The 19,470-nt window shown below is 38.3% G+C and overlaps 1 protein-coding gene across 5 annotated transcripts; it reads left to right on the top strand.

Moving 5' to 3' along the window:
• Positions 1-559: 559 nt before the first annotated feature.
• LOC125825140 (uncharacterized) lies at positions 560-19,415 on the top strand. Of its 5 annotated transcripts, none has more exons than XM_049504477.1 (7): positions 560-998; positions 1,789-1,856; positions 2,634-2,697; positions 3,116-3,237; positions 3,316-3,423; positions 18,449-18,548; positions 18,933-19,415. In XM_049504477.1, exons 1-7 carry the CDS (start codon positions 915-917, stop codon positions 19,107-19,109), a joined length of 723 nt encoding a protein of 240 aa, XP_049360434.1. In that variant the 5' UTR covers positions 560-914; the 3' UTR covers positions 19,110-19,415. The 5 variants fall into 5 exon arrangements, with proteins under 5 accessions (XP_049360434.1, XP_049360433.1, XP_049360436.1 ...); XM_049504476.1 differs by having other exon boundaries at positions 2,634-2,706; XM_049504479.1 differs by having other exon boundaries at positions 562-1,008; positions 2,634-2,706.
• The last annotated feature ends 55 nt before the right edge of the window (positions 19,416-19,470 follow it).

Here is a 19,470-nt window from a genome sequence, read left to right as displayed (position 1 = left end):
CTGGTTTTTCTTTTTGTTTTTTTGTGTGTCAGTCATATTGTCAGATGTACTACAAACTAGTTTTTCTACCCAAAAAAAAAAGGGAAGGATAAGAGGAGAAGAAGAAAGAGACAATATCTTTAAAAATTGGTTGTTGTTCTTCGATAAGACTTTGGGTTCATACATAGTTTCCCTAGCTTGTAGTCAAATCCATTTACATGTTTCAACTTCACGAGGAACCTTTAGCATACCAAAGCTTCAGAAAAGTGGTTGTTTAATACAGATTCAGAAACAAAGTTGTAAGTTCTCATTCTCTTTTCTATTTCTTTCTCCTTGAAAAACTTGGATTTGGCAGTGAACAAGGACAAAATCCTTTAGGAAATCCAAAACCCTCTTAACGAAAAAGAGAAAGTTGATATGAAATCTGCATCAAATTAACTGGATACCCAGATTCCTACTGGTTCTATAAAAATAAACCTTTTCTTTAGGTTTCTGTTTCTCTGTGTGATTGGATCCTATACATTGACTAGTTTGTGAGTTGGTTTTAGTATGAGTTCAAGTTGGCCTTTTTGTTTGATTGGATTATGGTGCATTCATTATGTAGAGAAGTTGATCACTCCATTAATCTTCTTCAATTATTAGTTTGTTTTGAATTACAAATATTTTGGATATGTGATTATTAAGCAATTGAAGTAGGAAAAATGAACGTTTAAACTAAGACTATGTACACTTCATTATTTCGTAATTTTATAGTGTGAAGATGCTAGAATTGCATGATAGAGCTAGATGATTATTCTAAAATAAAGAAGAAACATAATCTGATGTGAAGAGTAGAAAATTTGCATACTTTTGTACAGTTCTGCTAGATTACAAACGGGTTCAGAAAGGCTTGATTTTCTCGATCAGCTATTAAAGAAAGTACCCTAGAGGGTGTCATGGGGATGAGCAAAACTGAAGTGAATTTGAAGAGGTTACTTGTAACTGCACCACAACAGCAAAATCAAGCAAAGCTTATACATGTATGCACAGGTCATTCAAGTTCAACTCTTTATAGAGAATTGATGGTTGCGTTTGCTTATTTTTCTTTTCATTCTTCCCTGCTTGGGTTTGCATTATGTGAGACTTGTCGTAAACATGGTGAATTTATCAGCTCATTACTTCGATTGTGCTGGTTTTTTGGATACATATTAATTAAGATATTATATTCTTGTTTAGATGATTTAATCCTTAAAGGCTTGCGTTCTCAAGGATACATCTTTTGGCTTTGCAATACTTTTGTGTACAGTGTTGTACCCCACTTGCATGCCTTCAACACATTTACCTGTCAATATATTTCTTGGAGCAATAGTATTTTTCTGATCTCGACATGGTGATTAAGATTAGTAGTACTGCAATATCACCATATCTAGGATGAACAGGGCTCAGGATGGCTCGTCCACCTACTGAATATTTTTAGTTATGTAGGATGAGAGATAAAGAGTCATAGTAATACCTCCTTGTCTTCCCTAATCTTCTGAACAATCATGCATCAACTGTTTTTTTGATGTCTCTGGTGGAGCCTCTATTTATTTCAGGAAGCTGATCTTTGCCCTTTCTGTATGTTCTCTGACGTAGTTGTTATTTGTGAAAGTTGATAATTTTCTGTGCACACAGCCACAAATTGCGGTATAGGTTGTTTCTATGAAAAGCTTTTCAGAAATCATGGCATTGCAATTGCTTATGTAGGGAACTGTACAGTTTTTTTCATCTGATATTTTTCTTTCAATGGGCATATGCATTTACTTTTTCCTTTTGGTACATCTTTCACAGTATGTTGCCACTTTGAGGGAACTACTGGAGCAGTTGGCTGAAGAGAGGAATCCTGATGGATTACCAAGGTCTGTATACTTTGTTCTTTTTCAATTAGTTAATTTGAAGAAAATAACATGCTGCTACAAAATTTCCAGACTGTTGGTTTCCATATGTGACTGTTCTTTATAAAGTCCCTGCCTTCTGTTCGTTTGGTTGGAATTATCATTTAAATTTAAACGTATGCTTCCTAGACATTTCACTTTACCTATTACATAAGCAATAAATTGGAAACCTCTTATCATGGTCGATTAGATGGAAAATCATCCTCCTTTGATCTCAACTCCGCTTACCCTCCTCCTCACTGGACATATTTTAGTTATATTTTTATACAGTGGACTAATATCCTGCCTATAATGAAAAAACATCGCATCCTGACAGTATGACTAGTCTATCTTGTCTCCTTCTATGGAGGAAGTCATGATGCTAGTATTAGTAATCTCTGTGCAGACCGTTTGGTGATGTGTGGAAGTAGTTATTTTCTACATTTTTGTTGCATTTGTTATCCGTACAATGGACAGGGATGGCATAAAAGGAATTATTATCTTCATGTGTTTAGATTAGAACTTCAGCAATATACTTATAACAACTCCAATTTTTTTCTTTACTGCATGAGAACATTTTAAACTTTTATAAACCAGTCATGTGAGTTTTTCCTGTATTAAAAAAAACTAATTTAGATTGATTTAATGCTTGAAACATTTTGCTTGAGGGTGTATGTTCTTATTGGATCTCTATTTTTTTTAAATGCACTAGATGCTTTCTTCCTGATGTGTGCTCCATTTTCATGTTGTCTCCCAAAATAGGATTTCAAAAGCCAAGGTGAATGAATATGCTGAGAACATTGAGGCTGTTGCTGCCAAGTTAGCTGTGCCCACGGTATGCACGTGCTAGTTTCATTTCCTGTGATTTACCATTCAGATTCACCTTGCTTTCTTATACGAAAACCTATCATATTGCAGTATATTTATTGATTTTTATGGAATATGAAAGAGCTGGCTTTTGTTTTTATCAGTAGACTGCCCTTAAAGTTTAGTGCCTCATTGTTTGCTTTTAGTCCATAATGCTCAGCATTTCAGACTTCATTATTCCTCTGGTCTTACTGTTACTTTTGTTGTCATACTTCTGTCCTTTCGATGTTTTTGAACGTGGTTCAATCTTCTCTTCTGGAGTCACCTTTCAACTTATATTAGATCAACTTATTATAGACACATGCTAGTAGTTTTTTGAAAATATTGCTTGCTTCTATTGTATGATTAACAACAAAATTATCTTCAACCACATCCAGTCTGATGTGCATACACCCAAGGAACCTGAGGGTGAGATTTCCAGCAGTGGAACTCCTAAAGCAGAAGGAAGTGTGAATTCTGCTTCTGAAGGATTGAGAAGAAGATTTGGGTACTTGCATGGGTCTTTTTTCATTTATAGCCATTGCAATGTGTCATTTTATATTTATCTCTCTTGACCGTTGTTCTTTGAGTGAAACAGGGTCCATTCAAACAATGAGGAGAAATCCCGAGATACCATTGATTCTGATCAATCATCAGCTGCAGTTAAACTGGATGATGCTGCACGGACACATATTGAGAAGCACAGGTGCTCTATCTGTACTTCTTTTCTGTATTAATATTTATAGACAGCTTTGCTTGTTGACTTCTGTTCCACCAAGGGCTTCCCCAATGTGTATCTGTTCCTGAAAAGGTACAGCTTGCCATGTGTGACTAGAAGTGATAGTAGATGTGTGCTCTTATGGTGTAGTTAAGCTAGTTAAATAATAATAAGCAGAACAGTGGCCCCCCCCCCTCACACACACCTAAAAGAACGAAAAAAACTCAAAAAGTTTTATGGGTGTATCTTTATGGATAACATCCTTACAAAGGTAGTTGAAAGGTTGAAGTTAATATTTACAGAAGTAGTTCGATTTTCAATATGCTTTTGTGAACGGAGGCAGATAATAGGAGCAACTTAGGGTGTGTTTGGTATGAAGGAAAATGTTTTCCATGGAAAATGTTTTCCTAGAAAATGTTTTCCAGGAAAACAAGTTGATTTTTGACTTATTTTCTCATGTTTGGTTGGTGAGTAGAAAATATTTTCCGGAAAAGATATTTAGTGTTTGATTTATGAATGAAAAATATTTTTGAGAAATATCTTTTATTTTTATTAGAGTAGAAAATAATTTTTGAAATTGAAAATAGTTTTTAAAAACAAACTTAAATTTTTTTTTGGGGGGTGGGGGGGTGGTAGGGGGTGGGTGAAGGGGGGGGGGGTCGAGTGTAGGGGTGAAAAAATGAAATTTTGAAATTGAAAATATTTTTTAAAAACAAACTTGAAATTTAAAATTTTTTGGGGGGTGGGGGTGGGGGGGGGGGCTGGTAGGGGGTGGGTGGGTGGGGGTCGAGGGTAGGAGTGAAAAGATGAAATTTTGAAATTGAAAATATTTTTTAAAAACAAACTTGAAATTTTTTATTTTTTTTTGGGTTGGGGGTGGGGGGCTGGTAGGGGGTGGGTGGGTGGGGATCGAGGGTAGGGGTGAAAAAATGAAATTTTGAAATTAAAAATATTTTTTAAAAATAAACTTGAATTTTTTTATTTTTTTGGGGGGTGGGGGTGGAGGGGGGGCTGGTAGGGGGTGGGTGGGTGGGGATCGAGGGTAGGGGTGAAAATATGAAATTTTGAAATTGAAAATATTTTTTAAAAACAAACTTGAAATTTTTTATTTTTTTTGGCGGTGGGGCGGCTGGTAGGGGGTGGGTGGGTGGGTGGAGTCGAGGGTAGGGGTGGAAAAATGAAATTTTGAAATTGAAAATATTTTTTTAAAATATTTTTTAATATTTTTTTGGGAGGGGGTGGGGGTAGGGATGAGGTCGGGGTAAAAAAATTGAATTTAAAAACAAATTTTAAATTTTTTATTTTTTTGGGGAGGGGTTGGTTGGGGGGTGGTTTGAGGAATAAATTGATTTTTCAATAAAAAATAATTGTAATTTAAAGTTGGAAGAGAGTTTTGGAAAATGTTTTCCTTAAGTTTAGAAGGGAAGTCATTTTCCTTAAATTTGAGGAAAATGAGTTGATTTGGAAAACATTTTCCAAAACATTTAGCCCAACCAAACATGAGAAAATTGGAAAACATTTTCCGGAAAATGTTTTCCTTCATACCAAACACACCCTTAGTTGCTAATGAGAAGTTGGACTGAAGAAGGAGACAATGAAAAACAGGTATCCATTGTAAATTAGATGTAGAGAAAGCGTATGACCATTTGAAGTGGTCGGTTTCTCTTTAAAGAGATGGATTTTGATAGAAATAGAGGAGTTGGTAAATTATTGCATTTCCCAGTTAAGTTTTCTACATTAATAAATAGGAGTTATGCTGATTTTTCTTGTCTCGACTCCCAGGCAGATCTTCTTCCTATTCCTGTTACTGAAATGTCTTGATAGAATGTTGGACTAGGCATTGGAGAAATGATGTTTAAGTGGATTTAAGGTAGGTCCAGAGGACAATAACTTAACATTTGTCTTTTCGGAAAATAAAAAGACAATAACATAATAACACACATAGTTTCTATGCCAATGGTGCACTGTTAGTGTGTGAAACAAGGAAAAACATATGATGTTTCTTAAGGTGGCCGCCTGGCTTTTAAAGTTGTTTCAGGTTTGAATATAAACCTAAGCAACGTCTGATGTATGGATGATAAGGCCATAAGCTAATACTTGTAAATATATCTGGGTGCAAAAGCAGGAGAATTCAATGCATTCAGGGCTCCCTTTAGGAGATGAGCATAATTCTATTGAAGTTTTGCAAGTATAGGAAAAGTTTGAAAAAGGTTAGCAACTCGAAAGAAAAATAATTTGTCAATATGGGGAAGATTAACTCATAAACAGTTGATTAGACATCATTTGATTAATTCATAAACAGTTGATTAGACATCATTCCTCCCTACTTTATGTCTTTGTTTCTTGTGCCTGATAATTTTTTGAAATATTTGGACAAAAGAAGAAAGAACATTTTGTGGGAAGGCAACCACAACACAAAAGTTGTCTTAGTACTGAAAAAAAGGAAGAGGGGTGTGTGTGTGAATGTGTGAGTTCTGTGTAGATGTTTGCTATGTAAATGGTTATGGAGATAGAACCAAGAAGATGAAACTTTGTGGGGAAGGTTGTTAATGCAAATTATGGTATGCAGATGAACATTGGTGCACAAAGGCTGTTGTTTCCTCCTATAGATAAGGCTTCATCTGTAGAACTCAAAATTAAGGTCTGTTTTAATAATTTAGAGATGGTAAGATAAAATCCTAGACTGGGGCATACTCTTATAGTCCATCTCCAGCCCAACACGAAATTTTACACCAAATCTTGTTTTGGTGTAAAGTTTGGTGTTATGGGTCGGAGATGCCCTTAAAGGAAACAATTTCTTCAGGTTTTCACTATTGTTACCATGTCGGAAGAAAGGAGGATGGGACCTTAAACTCAAACTGCATTGCTTGGATTGGGGAAGTAAAATCAATCTTGTTAGGGATGCTGGAAAGGTAGAGTATATCACAGTGAAAACTGGGTACACTACATGAGGAAGTCAAGAGACTCTTAGATAAGGGTGTTAAGGGGCTGCAATAAGTTGAATACTTGACTCGGACGGTAGCACAAGTGCAACTTGCTCTTTACTATTGAATTACCAAATAAACCAAATTAAAAATAAACTCATAATTAAGAAAACTATTAAATCTTGCTAGCACTTCAAGAGATATATAAGAGAAATGAGATGAAAGTTGAAAGATTAGAGAGAGAGAGTTGTGGGAAAATATGAAAGGGGGGTGAGGGATGGGGTGGGGGTGGTTTATAGATTTTGTAAAGGGCAAATTAAGGGGAGGGGTTATTTTTTAAAACAAAAAACAAAAAATAGGCTTAAATTGCAAAAACTGCAAACATAGCTGTTTGGGGGGCCCAACGGTCAAATTGAAACGGATTTTTTTTTATAAAAAAAAGTTGCCATCAAACCGTGCTGGTCCGGTTCTTCATTACTGGAGCTGATTTGGCGTTTTGCTGGTACGGTCCTGTGAGAAATATATACGAAAAATATTATTGAATTGTGTATCTAAATAGTTACATTGAGACCCTATTTATAGACACTACATTGGAATCCTTTTCCAACTAGGATTCCTATTCTTATTCCTATTCCTATTCCTATTCTTATTTCTATTCTAAGTAGGAAATACTTATTTCTATTCTAACACTCCCCCTCAAGCTGGTGCATACAAATCATATGTACCTAGCTTGTTACAGATGTAATTAATACGAGGACATGTGAGGGACTTGGTGAAGATATCTGCAAGCTGATCATTTGACTTCACAAATTTCGTAACAATATCTCCCGAGAGTATCTTTTCTCTGACAAAGTGACAGTCAATCTCAATGTGCTTAGTCCTTTCATGAAACACTGGATTTGATGCGATATGAAGAGCCGCTTGATTATCACACACAAGTTCCATCTTATCAACTTTGCCAAATTTTAGTTCTCCCAGCAACTGTTTGATCCAAACTAGCTCACAAGTTGCTGTCGCCATTGCTCGATATTCTGATTCTGCACTAGATCGAGCAACCACATTCTGTTTCTTGCTCTTCCACAACACCAAATTACCTCCTACTAAAACACAATATCCGGATGTCGAATGTCTGTCAGAGGGTGATCCTGCCCAATCAGCGTCTGTATATCCAATGATATGCTCATGGCCTTGATCCTCAAAGAGTAGTCCTTTACCGGGAGCTGACTTTATATATCGCAGAATACGAACAACTGCTTCCCAATGACTATCACAAGGGGAAGTCATAAACTGACTTACAACACTCACAGGAAAAGAGATGTCAGGTCTAGTCACTGTGAGATAATTCAACTTTCCAACAAGTCGTCTATACCTTTCAGGATTACTAAGTGGCTCCCCCTGTCCTGGAAGAAGTTTAACATTCGGATCCATAGGAGTGTCAACAGGTCTACATCCCATCATTCCTGTCTCCTCAAGAATGTCTAAGGCATACTTGCGCTGAGAAATAACAATACCTGATCTAGACTGAGCAACCTCAATACCTAGAAAATACTTCAATCTGCCAAGGTCTTTAGTTTGGAAGTGCTTAAAGAGATGTTGCTTCAAATCGGTGATACCATCTTGATCATTACCGGTGATAACAATATCATCAACGTAAACAACCAAATAGATACATCGACTTGGTGCAGAATGCCGATAAAACACAGAGTGATCAGCTCCACTACGAGTCATGCCAAACTCCTGAATTACTGTGCTGAACTTCCCGAACCAAGCTCGAGGAGACTGTTTTAGACCATAGAGTGACCTGCGCAATCGACATACAAGGCTACTAGACTCCCCCTGAGCAACAAAACCAGGTGGTTGCTCCATATAGACTTCTTCCTCAAGATCACCATGCAGAAAAGCATTCTTAATGTCCAACTGATGAAGAGGCCAATGACGAACGGCAGCCATAGATAGAAAAAGACGAACAGATGCAATTTTAGCCACAGGAGCGAAAGTGTCACTATAATCTAGCCCAAATATCTGAGTATACCCTTTGGCAACAAGGCGAGCCTTAAGTCGATCAACCTGACCGTCTGGACCAATTTTGACTGCATAAACCCAACGACAACCAACAGTAGATTTACCTGCAGGAAGGGAGACAAGCTCCCAAGTACCACTCTTATGTAAAGCAGACATCTCATCAACCATAGCCTGCCTCCATCCAGAATGAGAAAGTGCTTCACCTGTAGTCTTAGGAATGGAAATAGAGGACAAAGACGACACAAATGCATAATGGGGTGATGATAGACGATGATAACTTAAGAAGGTATAATGTGGGTTAGTATTTCGAGTGGATCGTATACCTTTTTGAAGTGCAAACGGTTGGCTAGGAGGAGGCAAGTCCGCAGTAGGAGCAGGGTCTGGCGCATGACATGAATCATCTGGGACTAGGGTTGGACGTGGACGGCGATGATAAGTTAGTAGTGGTGGCACTACAACTGGAGATGTAGAAGTAACCGTAGATTCCACAAAGGTTGGCACAGGTAAAACCTGAGGTATGGGTAAGACCATAGAGACATCAGGATGATCAGAAGATGTATAGTAAGGCTGAGACTCAAAAAATGTAACATCAGCAGACATAAGGTATCGATGAAGATCATGTGAATAACAACGATACCCTTTTTGGACTCGAGAGTAACCAAGAAAGACACATTTGAGGGCACGAGGAGCTAATTTATCTTTTCCTGGGGCTAAGTTATGAACGAAGCATGTGCTCCCAAAGACACGAGGAGGGATAGGATAGAGATGTGACTGAGGAAACAGTATGGAATGGGGAACCTGATTCTGAATAGAAGAAGAGGGCATTCTATTTATCAAATAACAAGACGTAAGAACTGCATCTCCCCAAAAACGCAATGGAACATTGGATTCAAGGAGAAGAGTACGAGCGGTCTCAATAAGATGCCGATTTTTTCTTTCAGCTACACCATTTTGTTGAGGGGTGTATGGACAAGTAGTCTGGTGAATAATGCCTTGGTGAGTCATAAACTCCCGAAATTGGGAGGATAAGTATTCTAAGGCATTATCACTACGAAAAGTACGAATAGAAACACCAAACTGATTTTGTATTTCAGCAAAGAAACTTTTGAAAATAGAAAATAACTCAGAACGATCTTTCATTAAGAAAACCCAAGTACATTTTGAATAATCATCAATGAAACTAACAAAATAACGAAATCCTAAGGTGGAACTGACTCTACTAGGACCCCAAATATCAGAATGAACTAATGAAAAAATAGACTCTGAACGACCCTCAGTACTACGAGAAAACGTAGCACGAGTGTGTTTCCCAAGTTGACACGACTCACAATCTAATGTGGATAAACTAGACAAACTAGGCACCATTTTTTGCAGTTTGGATAGACTCGGATGTCCCAAACGTTTGTGAATTAAATCTGGGGAATCTGTAACGGAGCATGCTGCTAAGGAATTTGAAGAGGTAAGATAGTAAAGGCCTTGTGATTCATGTCCTGTTCCAATCATCTGTCCCGTACTGCGGTCCTGCATGAGAAAAAAATCATCGAAAAAAGTTATGCTACAATGTAGGGCTTTCGTCAAACGACTAACAGATGCTAGATTAAAAGGAGAACCAGGGACATAAAGAACAGAGTCTAGGGTGACAGAAGATAGGGGTTTGGCTTTTCCAACCCCTTTTGGTTTGGTTTGGATCCCATTGGCTAAAGTAATAGCTGGAAGAGATTGTGAATAAACAATATCGGATAAAAGTGATTTATTACCAGAGATATGATCAGAAGCCCCAGAGTCCATGACCCATGTTCCAAGAGTACTAGATTGCGACACACAAGCAAAAGAATTACCCGCAACAGAGACATCAGGTTGTGCAACCGAAACTACTTGTGGAGACGTTTGCTTATTTGCACGATACTGAAGGAACTCATCATATTCTGTCTGAGCAATATGAGCATTATTGGATGGTTGATTAGGTTGAGCACCATATGCTACTGGTGGAGATGTCTGTTTACTTGCGCGATTTCGAAGGAACTCATTATATTCCTTTAGAACAATAGGATCATAACTGGGTGGTGGACCATGCAAAATATAACATATATCACGAGTGTGTCCAGGCTTATGACAATGACTACACTTGGATCGAGGTTTCCCAAAACGCCCTCCTCCTCGCCGATTCTCCATAGATTGATATGTACGCTTTTCAAAGGTTTGAGATGCAAGAATAGATGAGTCAACAGTGGGTGATGAAACTACCTTGTGACTGGGAGGTGCCGCAAGACGAAGGAGACGAGAGAATAATTCATCGATTGTAGGAACTGTAGGGCTAGCTAAAATCTGATCACGTACAGAATCATGATCAGGAGGAAGTCCAGCAAGAGTAAGAACTAGAAACAATGTTTGTCTGTGTTCTTGTTGTTTTTCCACATTCGTAGTAACTGGCATTAATGTGTCAAATTCCTCCATGACTGCCTGTACCTGTCCTAAGTAAGTAGACATATCGGATTCTTGTTTCTTTAAGTTGGTCAATCGAGATATCACATCATAGAATCGAGATATGTCATTAGTGTATAAAGCACGAGCCTTTTCCCAAACTGTATAACACGTCTGGAATGGGCGAAACAAGGGCATCAACTTGAAATCAATAGAACGCCATAGGAGACTACATAATTGAGCATCTACTTTCTCCCATTGTGCTTTGGCTTTTGCATCTTCCTCACTAGTCTTTGCCTTTACATCTACCTCATAAGCCTTGTTCGTTAAGTGATCTTGGACACCTTGACCCTTGCACCACAACTCAACCGAGGAAGCCCAAGATAAATAGTTTGAACTTCCCAATAAAAGTTCTGAAGTGATTATAGGGCTAGAACTTCCAATCCCCATATTTTTGGAACCAAAAACATCACACCCAAAAGACATTATGCTAAATTTGTCTCGGAAAATTCAAATCTCGAAGAAAAGTCGCCGGAAACTGCCTGGAAATAGCTGGAACTCTAATTCCGGTGATCGGATCTGGTCAAAAACAGTATGGGCCTGGTCGGATTGGCTGGACGACCCCAACTGTCAAAAAAATCTCAAAAAAATATGATCAGAAAAGCCCTCACGCGCCGGCGCGTGAGACAGATCTCGCCGGAAACTGCCACCTCCGATAGGCGCGTGAGAGCGCGTGGGGTGGTGTTTTCCGGTGGTTTTGGCTGGGGTTTGGTCGCGGGGGCTTTCCGAGCCTCGTGGTGGTGTTGGTTTTCGCACAACACCCACAGAAAGAAAAAAGTATAACAAAATCAGACCCAACAGTCACCGGAAATTGACATAGACATACGGTGACTTGTTTGTTCTCACCAATGCTCTGATACCATGTGAGAAATATATACGAAAAATATTATTGAATTGTGTATCTAAATAGTTACATTGAGACCCTATTTATAGACACTACATTGGAATCCTTTTCCAACTAGGATTCCTATTCTTATTCCTATTCCTATTCCTATTCTTATTTCTATTCTAAGTAGGAAATACTTATTTCTATTCTAACACCCAGTGGACCTCCACAACCCATGCGGGTACAGGTATATACCCAACCCTGCCCAATCCAACCCCCTTTAGGTGGCCCCTAAGTAGTCTCTAATAATGAACAAAATGTGAAGTACCCTTTTGAGTTTATTCTTTTGGCTGGGTGTTCTTCACGAGTCACGCCTTACAGAAGAAAACTTGAGAAGGAGAGGATCTACATTATGCAAAAGGTGTCATTTTGGTGGTCAAGAAATGAAAGATACCAACCATTTGTACTTACATTGTGCAGTTGCTTTGGAAAGGTGGGATATGTCTTTGAACTTCTTTTGGATGCTAAACAGGTTTAAGTTTACATATCTCAGCTGGTATGTAAGAAAGATAGGAAAAGCCACCAAGAAGATCCGAAACACCATCCCTTACAATATTGTATGGAATTTGTGGAGGGAGAGAAATAAGAGATGCTTCGAGTTCATAACCCTGAAGTCTAATTGTTTGCTGTCTTCGTTTTTTTGGCATAAGATGAAACATTTAGACTTGTAATAGTGCAGATGAACTAATGAATTGTGTAAGCAACCTTCATTTTTTACAAGGACGCTAGTAGGGCTCTATTTTGTAAAAGGGTTGTTTTGAAACATTTACTTTGATGAGAATATAAAGTATAATTAGTTAGTTATGTACAGTAGAGTCGGTTATGTACAGTAGAGTTAGTTAGAATCTATGTACAGTAGAGTTAGTTAGAATCAAGTTTGTTAGTTAGTTAATTTCTGCCAGTGATTATATATATAGTCACATTGTAATTCTTGTAGTTTTAATTCACATTGAATGAGAGATAATTTTCATGTTGCTCTTCTAGACTCTTCTTCTCTTCTCTTCTCTCTTCTTCTCTCATCTTCTCTCATGTGAGTTGAAGCTCCATCAATGGTGGAGCTTGACTGATCAGTAGCTGATTTCATCATGGTATCAAAGCACAGGGAATTGCTCCTGTTTTTTTTCGTTTCCAATTCAATCTGTGAGCTTCGTTTCCTCTTATGTGAATTTTTTGTTTGATCTGGTTGATATCGACTGGATCTTCGATCTGTCAATTTTGTTTGTGAACTCTGTTTGATCTGGTTGTTCTCGACTTGATCTTCTTCCCAATTTTCAATTCACAATGGTCGATTCTTCAAATGATTCCATTCCAAATGCTTCTGCATCCACTGTTAGGGTAGAAATCCCTAGTCCTTTCTACTTGCATCCATCTGAGAATGCGAGTTCATCCCTATTACCTACAGTTTTCGATGGAACTGGTTACAGATCCTGGAGAAGAGCAGTTCTCAGGGCTTTATCTGTTAAGAGCAAGACAGGATTCATTAATGGGAAGGTTGTGAGACCTGATCCTACTGATCCTAGCTTTCAGCAATGGGAAAGGTGTGATGATATGGTCACATCTTGGATCCTGAACTCCTTGTCACCAGATTTGCGTGATAGTCTGCAGTATGTCAATAATGCTCAGGAGCTTTGGGGAGAACTAGAAGAAAGGTACGATCAAACCAATGGTTGTAAGTTGTACCAGCTTCAAAAGGAGATCAATGACCTTGTCCAAGGCACTCTGGATATCACTGGTTACTACACTAAAATGAAGAAACTCTGGGAAGAAATGAGCACTATTGATATCAGCTCTCAGTGCAATTGTGTGTGCACTTGTGGTGGTAAAACAAAATTGGTTAAGGCTGAACAAGATCGCAGGCTTATACACTTTCTAATGGGTTTAAATGAGATGTATACTGCAGTCCGAGGCAACATTCTCATGATGAATACTCTACCAAGTATGGCCCAGGCTTTTGCCATCTTGTCCCAAGAAGAGAAGCAAAGGGAGGTGAAGCCTCATAATCATACAGCCTTGGATTCTACCTCTCTCAATGCTTATGGACAGACCAACAGCAGTGCAGGATACAGGGGATTCCGGACAAACTACAGTTCATCTGGAGGAGGTGGAACCAGTTCTGGTAATGCTGGGTTTAGAGGCAATTCTAGCACTGGCAAGTCTTCTTTGTTTTGTGACTACTGTAAGAAATCAGGACACACAAAGGATAGATGTTACAAGCTTCATGGATACCCATCCAATCCAAATCCAAGGTTCAAAAAGGGAAAAGCTGCAGCAAATGTGTGTGCCCCTGATATGAATGGGGTTCAATCTGAAGAAGAACCTGAAGTAAGGAGACAAATGCCATTGAACTTGTCCAAAGATCAATATGAACAACTACTCAATCTCCTGGGAACTTTACAAGTTGGAAATGGAGCCTCAAATTCAGACAACATGCTGAATGGAGCTGTGAACTTGGCAGGTATACTTGCATGTTATTCCTCTATTACTGATATAGGTGATCTTTCTTGTAAATGTGTTAAACTAACTGCTGGCTCTTGGATCATAGATTCAGGAGCATCACACCATATGACCTATGATAAGACCACCCTCACAAACATCATTTCACTTCCATATCCCTTTCTAATTTCACTCCCTAATGGTTACAAGGTTAAAGTGACTGAAATTGGTGATGCTTGTTTAAATCCAGCTTTGACTCTAAGCAAAGTGTTATTTGTACCTAGCTTCAAGTTTAATCTCATTTCTGTTCATTGTTTAGCACTACAATTCAATGGTGTAGTCAGTTTTGACAAATCTTCTTGTTTGCTGCAGGGCCCTTCTCTGAAGAGCCCTCTGGAACTTGGTAAAGCCAAGAATGGCCTGTACTTCTTGTGTCACAAATGCCATAATTGTTGTCCATCTGCTGAGAGTAAAGCACCTCATGTTAATTGTCCTCTTGTCTCTTCTTTAGGCAATACTAGCAGGGTTTCAGATTCTAATGTGTCCACTGGTTCTTCTGTAAAATACTCTCCTATGAATAAGGCAGATTGTACTGTTTTTCCTTCCTCTTGTTTTACTCATGCTTGTCCTTCATTTGCAAATGTCTCTAATCACACTCATGATGATGAACTTTTGTGGCATGCTAGATTAGGACATGTACCTTTTGTAAAAATGAAAAAAATCTCAACTATACCTGTTCATTTTTCTCCTAAACAGCCTTTTACTTGCAATATATGCCCTATGGCTAGGCAAACTAGGATGCCTTTTCCAGAAAGTATCACCACCACCACTAAAGTGTTTGAGTTGTTACATGTTGACCTATGGGGACCATATCATGTTCCCACTCATGATGGATATCATTATTTCCTCACTATGGTAGATGACCACAGTAGGTCCACTTGGACACAATTGCTGAGATGTAAGAGTAATGCTCTCCAAACTATCAAAGCCTTCATATCTCTCATAGAAAACCAATTCCAAACCAAGTTAAAAGCCATAAGATCTGACAATGGGTTAGAGTTTACTTCAACTGAAGCCACAAATTTCTTCCAAAACAAAGGTATCATACACCAAAGAACTTGTCCTTATACACCTCAACAAAATGGGGTGGTAGAAAGGAAACATAAGTACCTACTTGAAACAGCAAGGGCACTTTTGTTTCAGTCAAAGTTGCCTATGAGGTACTGGGGGGAATGTGTATTGACTGCCACATACCTGATTAATAGACTGCCTACTCAACTTTTACAGAATAAGTCTCCATATGAAATGTTGTACCATAAATCACCTACATATTCCCACCTTAAGAGTTTTGGTTGTCTTTGTTTCCCCACTACCTTGAAAACTCACAAAGATAAATTTGAACCTAGAACCACACCTCATGTTTTTGTTGGTTACCCTTTCAATACAAAAGGTTACAAAGTTTTGAATTTAGCTACCAAGAAAGTTCATATATCAAGAGATGTTATTTTTCAAGAAAATATTTTTCCTTTTGTTATTGCCCCTGATGGTTCTAGTTTCAATTCCATTCTGCAAATGCTTACTCATACCACTAGCATGCCTTGTATGTCTGGTAATATGAACATTTTTGCTAATGATGATCAACTGGAAAATTTCACACCACATGAAGTCACTAATAATCAAGTAACCAGTAATACCAACATGAATGAAGTACCACCTGCTGTCCTACATGAATCTACAACTCAACCTACCTTACCTGACCCAAATGCCACCATGCATCATGATACTTTACCAGTACCTACAATATCAGCACCTAGAAGAACAACCAGAACCATACACACTCCTAATTACCTAAAAGAATACACCTACACCATACCCAAGCTGCACTCCCTCACTTCCTTTATATCTCCCCATAAACATGTATGTTTCACCAGTCTTTGTTCTGATAGTCAGCAGTTAGTAACAACCATTTCACATGAATGTGAGCCTATTTCATTTGAGGAAGCAATATTGCACCCTGCCTGGCAGCAGGCCATGACACAGGAGTTTGAAGCTTTGTATGCTAATGACACTTGGGAGATGGTCATGTTACCTGATGGGAAGAAAGCTATTGGGTGCAAGTGGGTGTACAAAATCAAGCACAAAGCTGATGGGAGTGTGGAGAGGTTCAAGGCTAGGCTGGTGGTCAAAGGTTATACACAACAAGCTGGGGTGGATTACACTGAAACCTTCTCACCTGTAGTTAAAATGACTACTGTTAGAACATTAATCTCTTTAGCTGTTAAGAAAGATTGGAGCTTGTATCAGCTAGATGTCAATAATGCATTCTTACATGGTGATTTACATGAGGAAGTGTACATGGCACCTCCACAAGGTCTTGTAGTAGGTTGTGATAACATGGTGTGCAAATTGAAGAAGTCTTTGTATGGACTAAAACAGGCCAGCAGGCAATGGTATGAGAAGTTGGCAAACTGTCTATGTTCAAGAGGGTATCAGCACTCAGACAGTGATTACTCACTGTTCTACAAAAGGAAGGACTGCTCCTTGGTGTTTGTTGCTGTATATGTGGATGATATAATTCTAACTGGAACAGATGTGGCTGAAATCAACTCCTTAAAGAGCTTCTTAAATGATCAGTTCAAGATAAAGGATTTGGGCAAACTACACTACTTTCTGGGACTGGAAATATTATACAGACATGATGGAGTGCTAGTTTCACAAAGGAAATTCACTTCTGATCTCCTGAAAGATTTTGATGTGTTAAGTCACAAGGCCACTACATCACCACTTGATTGCACTGAGAAATTAACAGCTACAGATGGCAATCTTTTATCTGATCCTACTCAATACAGGAAGTTGGTTGGTAAGCTAAACTTTTTGACCAACACTAGAATGGACATAGCTTATAGTGTACAACACTTGAGCCAATTTATGCAATCACCTAGGGAACCACATTTAAAAGCAGCATACCATGTGCTCAGATATTTGAAACAGGATCCAACATTGGGGATTTTTATCTCAAACAAGCCTGATCTCACTATCAGTGCTTATTGTGATTCTGATTGGGCTGCTTGCCCTGATTCCAGGAAGTCTGTTAGTGGATACCTAGTGCTTCTGGGTGATAGTCCTATCAGCTGGAAGTCTAAGAAGCAAGCAACAGTGTCTTTGTCATCTGCTGAAGCTGAATATAGAGCTGTGAGGCAAGTTGTAGGAGAACTAGTGTGGCTTGAAAGATTGTTGGATGAGTTGACTGTACAATGCTCCTTACCTATCTCTGTCCATTGTGACAGTCAAGCAGCAGTCCACATTGCAAAGAATCCAGTTTTTCATGAGAGGACAAAGCACATAGAAATCGATTGTCACTTTGTTAGGACCAAGCTTCAACAAGGCCTAATCACACTCCATCATATTCCCACTGATTCACAGTTGGCAGACATCTTCACCAAGGCTCTGACTGGAGTTAAACATACTGCCTTATTGCACAAGTTGTCTGTAATTACATCACCTCCAACTTGAGGGGGGGTGATGAGAATATAAAGTATAATTAGTTAGTTATGTACAGTAGAGTCTGTTATGTACAGTAGAGTTAGTTAGAATCTATGTACAGTAGAGTTAGTTAGAATCAAGTTTGTTAGTTAGTTAATTTCTGCCAGTGATTATATATATAGTCACATTGTAATTCTTGTAGTTTTAATTCACATTGAATGAGAGATAATTTTCATGTTGCTCTTCTAGACTCTTCTTCTCTTCTCTTCTCTCTTCTTCTCTCATCTTCTCTCATGTGAGTTGAAGCTCCATCAATGGTGGAGCTTGACTGATCAGTAGCTGATTTCATCAGGTAATGATCCAAGTAAAATTGCTTATCTACACTTGTGAGGCCTACTTTTATCACTGAGCTGAGGCACTGCGCAGAAGTAAGGGAATTGTACATCATCTCTGCAACTAACACATGTGGATAGAGAGTTGTTTGGAAGCATATATTTGAAAATTGAAGATGAGAGTTTGGGGCTCTTAGGAGACCTAGGCCTCCATCTGAAGTGATGTATGTATATGTGCCTCAACTAGATGTATGTTCCCAACTGTTCTACTACATGATCCATAGTGCATCTTTGCCACTACCATATGTTTGTCCAGTCTTTTTCATTGTAGGAGAGAAGTAACCACAGAAACTAATCACTTATTTATGCAATATTTATTTTTCTCAGAGAGGGGTGAGATTAGTTAGGTAGAGTCTACTTGATAAACTATCAGACATTCTCATCTTTTGCAGGAAACTTCAGGAGGATTTGACTGATGAAATGGTTGTTTTGGCACGGCAGCTCAAAGAGAGCAGTCTCATGATGAATCAATCCATCAAAAACACCGAGAAAGTAAGTCTTTGTTTCGTTTCATTTTGCTTAAATTGTTGGGACTTGGGAACTTACTCTTAACAATTTTTCTTTGAGAATAATTTTGTGTCTCCAATCTAAACTATTTTTTCCTGTTGGGAGGCAATTGAGGCCATTGGTAACCTAAACTATCTTTTCTGACACAACAATATTTTATTAGTCTATCTCTGATATTACTACATGTTTGAAGATTCTATACTAATTCAGTGCGGAAAAGAAATAAAAAACTGTGGTATTCAGTTTGTTCAGATTCACTGGATTTCTGATTCATCTTGTCTAGTTACAAACTTTTTACTTCAGTCTCTGGTTTTACTAGTCCCTTTGTAAATATTGTCCTCATTGTTGTCATATATAATGTGGATGTAGATACTTGATTCAACTGAGAAAGCAGTTGAGCATAGCCTGGCAAGCACAGGGCATGCAACTTCCAGAGCAATGGATGTGTATTCGCGAAGTTTCAAGACAACATGCTTCCAGTGGCTTTTGATCTTTGTCATGACATTAGTCTTTGTCATGGTTGTATTACTTATTCGAGTGACTTAGCGGCCAACCCTTTTTGTAACTGAAGATATAATAGAACTCTTGCCTTTTCCCTATCTTTGTATAGTACTAGAAGATAATTCATTTGTAAGGGACATGTTCAGAGGATAAACAATTCTATAGATGCTGAAAGAGAAATGCATAACTTCTGCATTACTTTCCCTTACTTGGTCTGTTTAGGCAAGCGGTTGGGAGGCCAAAAACATTTTATTTTTTTCTTAGAAAAAAATACTCTCTTCTTTTTTGTTCTCTGAGAAATGAGGTGTAAAATTGTTTTTAAATAGAAGCAGAAACAGTTTTGTGCGGAGCAAAAAATTATTTTTTTCAAGTTAACAATGTCATACCATTTATATATATTTACTAT

Source organism: Solanum verrucosum, unplaced genomic scaffold (genome assembly GCF_900185275.1).
Source record: "Solanum verrucosum unplaced genomic scaffold, falcon-dt-bn FXZP01000113.1, whole genome shotgun sequence".
Taxonomy (NCBI): domain Eukaryota; kingdom Viridiplantae; phylum Streptophyta; class Magnoliopsida; order Solanales; family Solanaceae; genus Solanum; species Solanum verrucosum.
The sequence above is the reverse complement of the archived record's forward strand: the minus strand, read 5'-3'. Positions and strand labels throughout refer to the sequence as shown.

Excerpts from the sequence above, each read along its gene's own strand:
- LOC125825140 (XM_049504476.1), top strand. The coding sequence starts at position 915 with ATGGGGATGAGCAAAACTGAAGTGAATTTGAAGAGGTTACTTGTAACT. Across the intron at positions 3,238-3,315 it reads AGATTTGGGTACTTGCATGG|GGTCCATTCAAACAATGAGG; the intron begins GTCTTTTTTCAT and ends TGAGTGAAACAG. Across the intron at positions 3,424-18,448 it reads ACACATATTGAGAAGCACAG|GAAACTTCAGGAGGATTTGA; the intron begins GTGCTCTATCTG and ends CATCTTTTGCAG.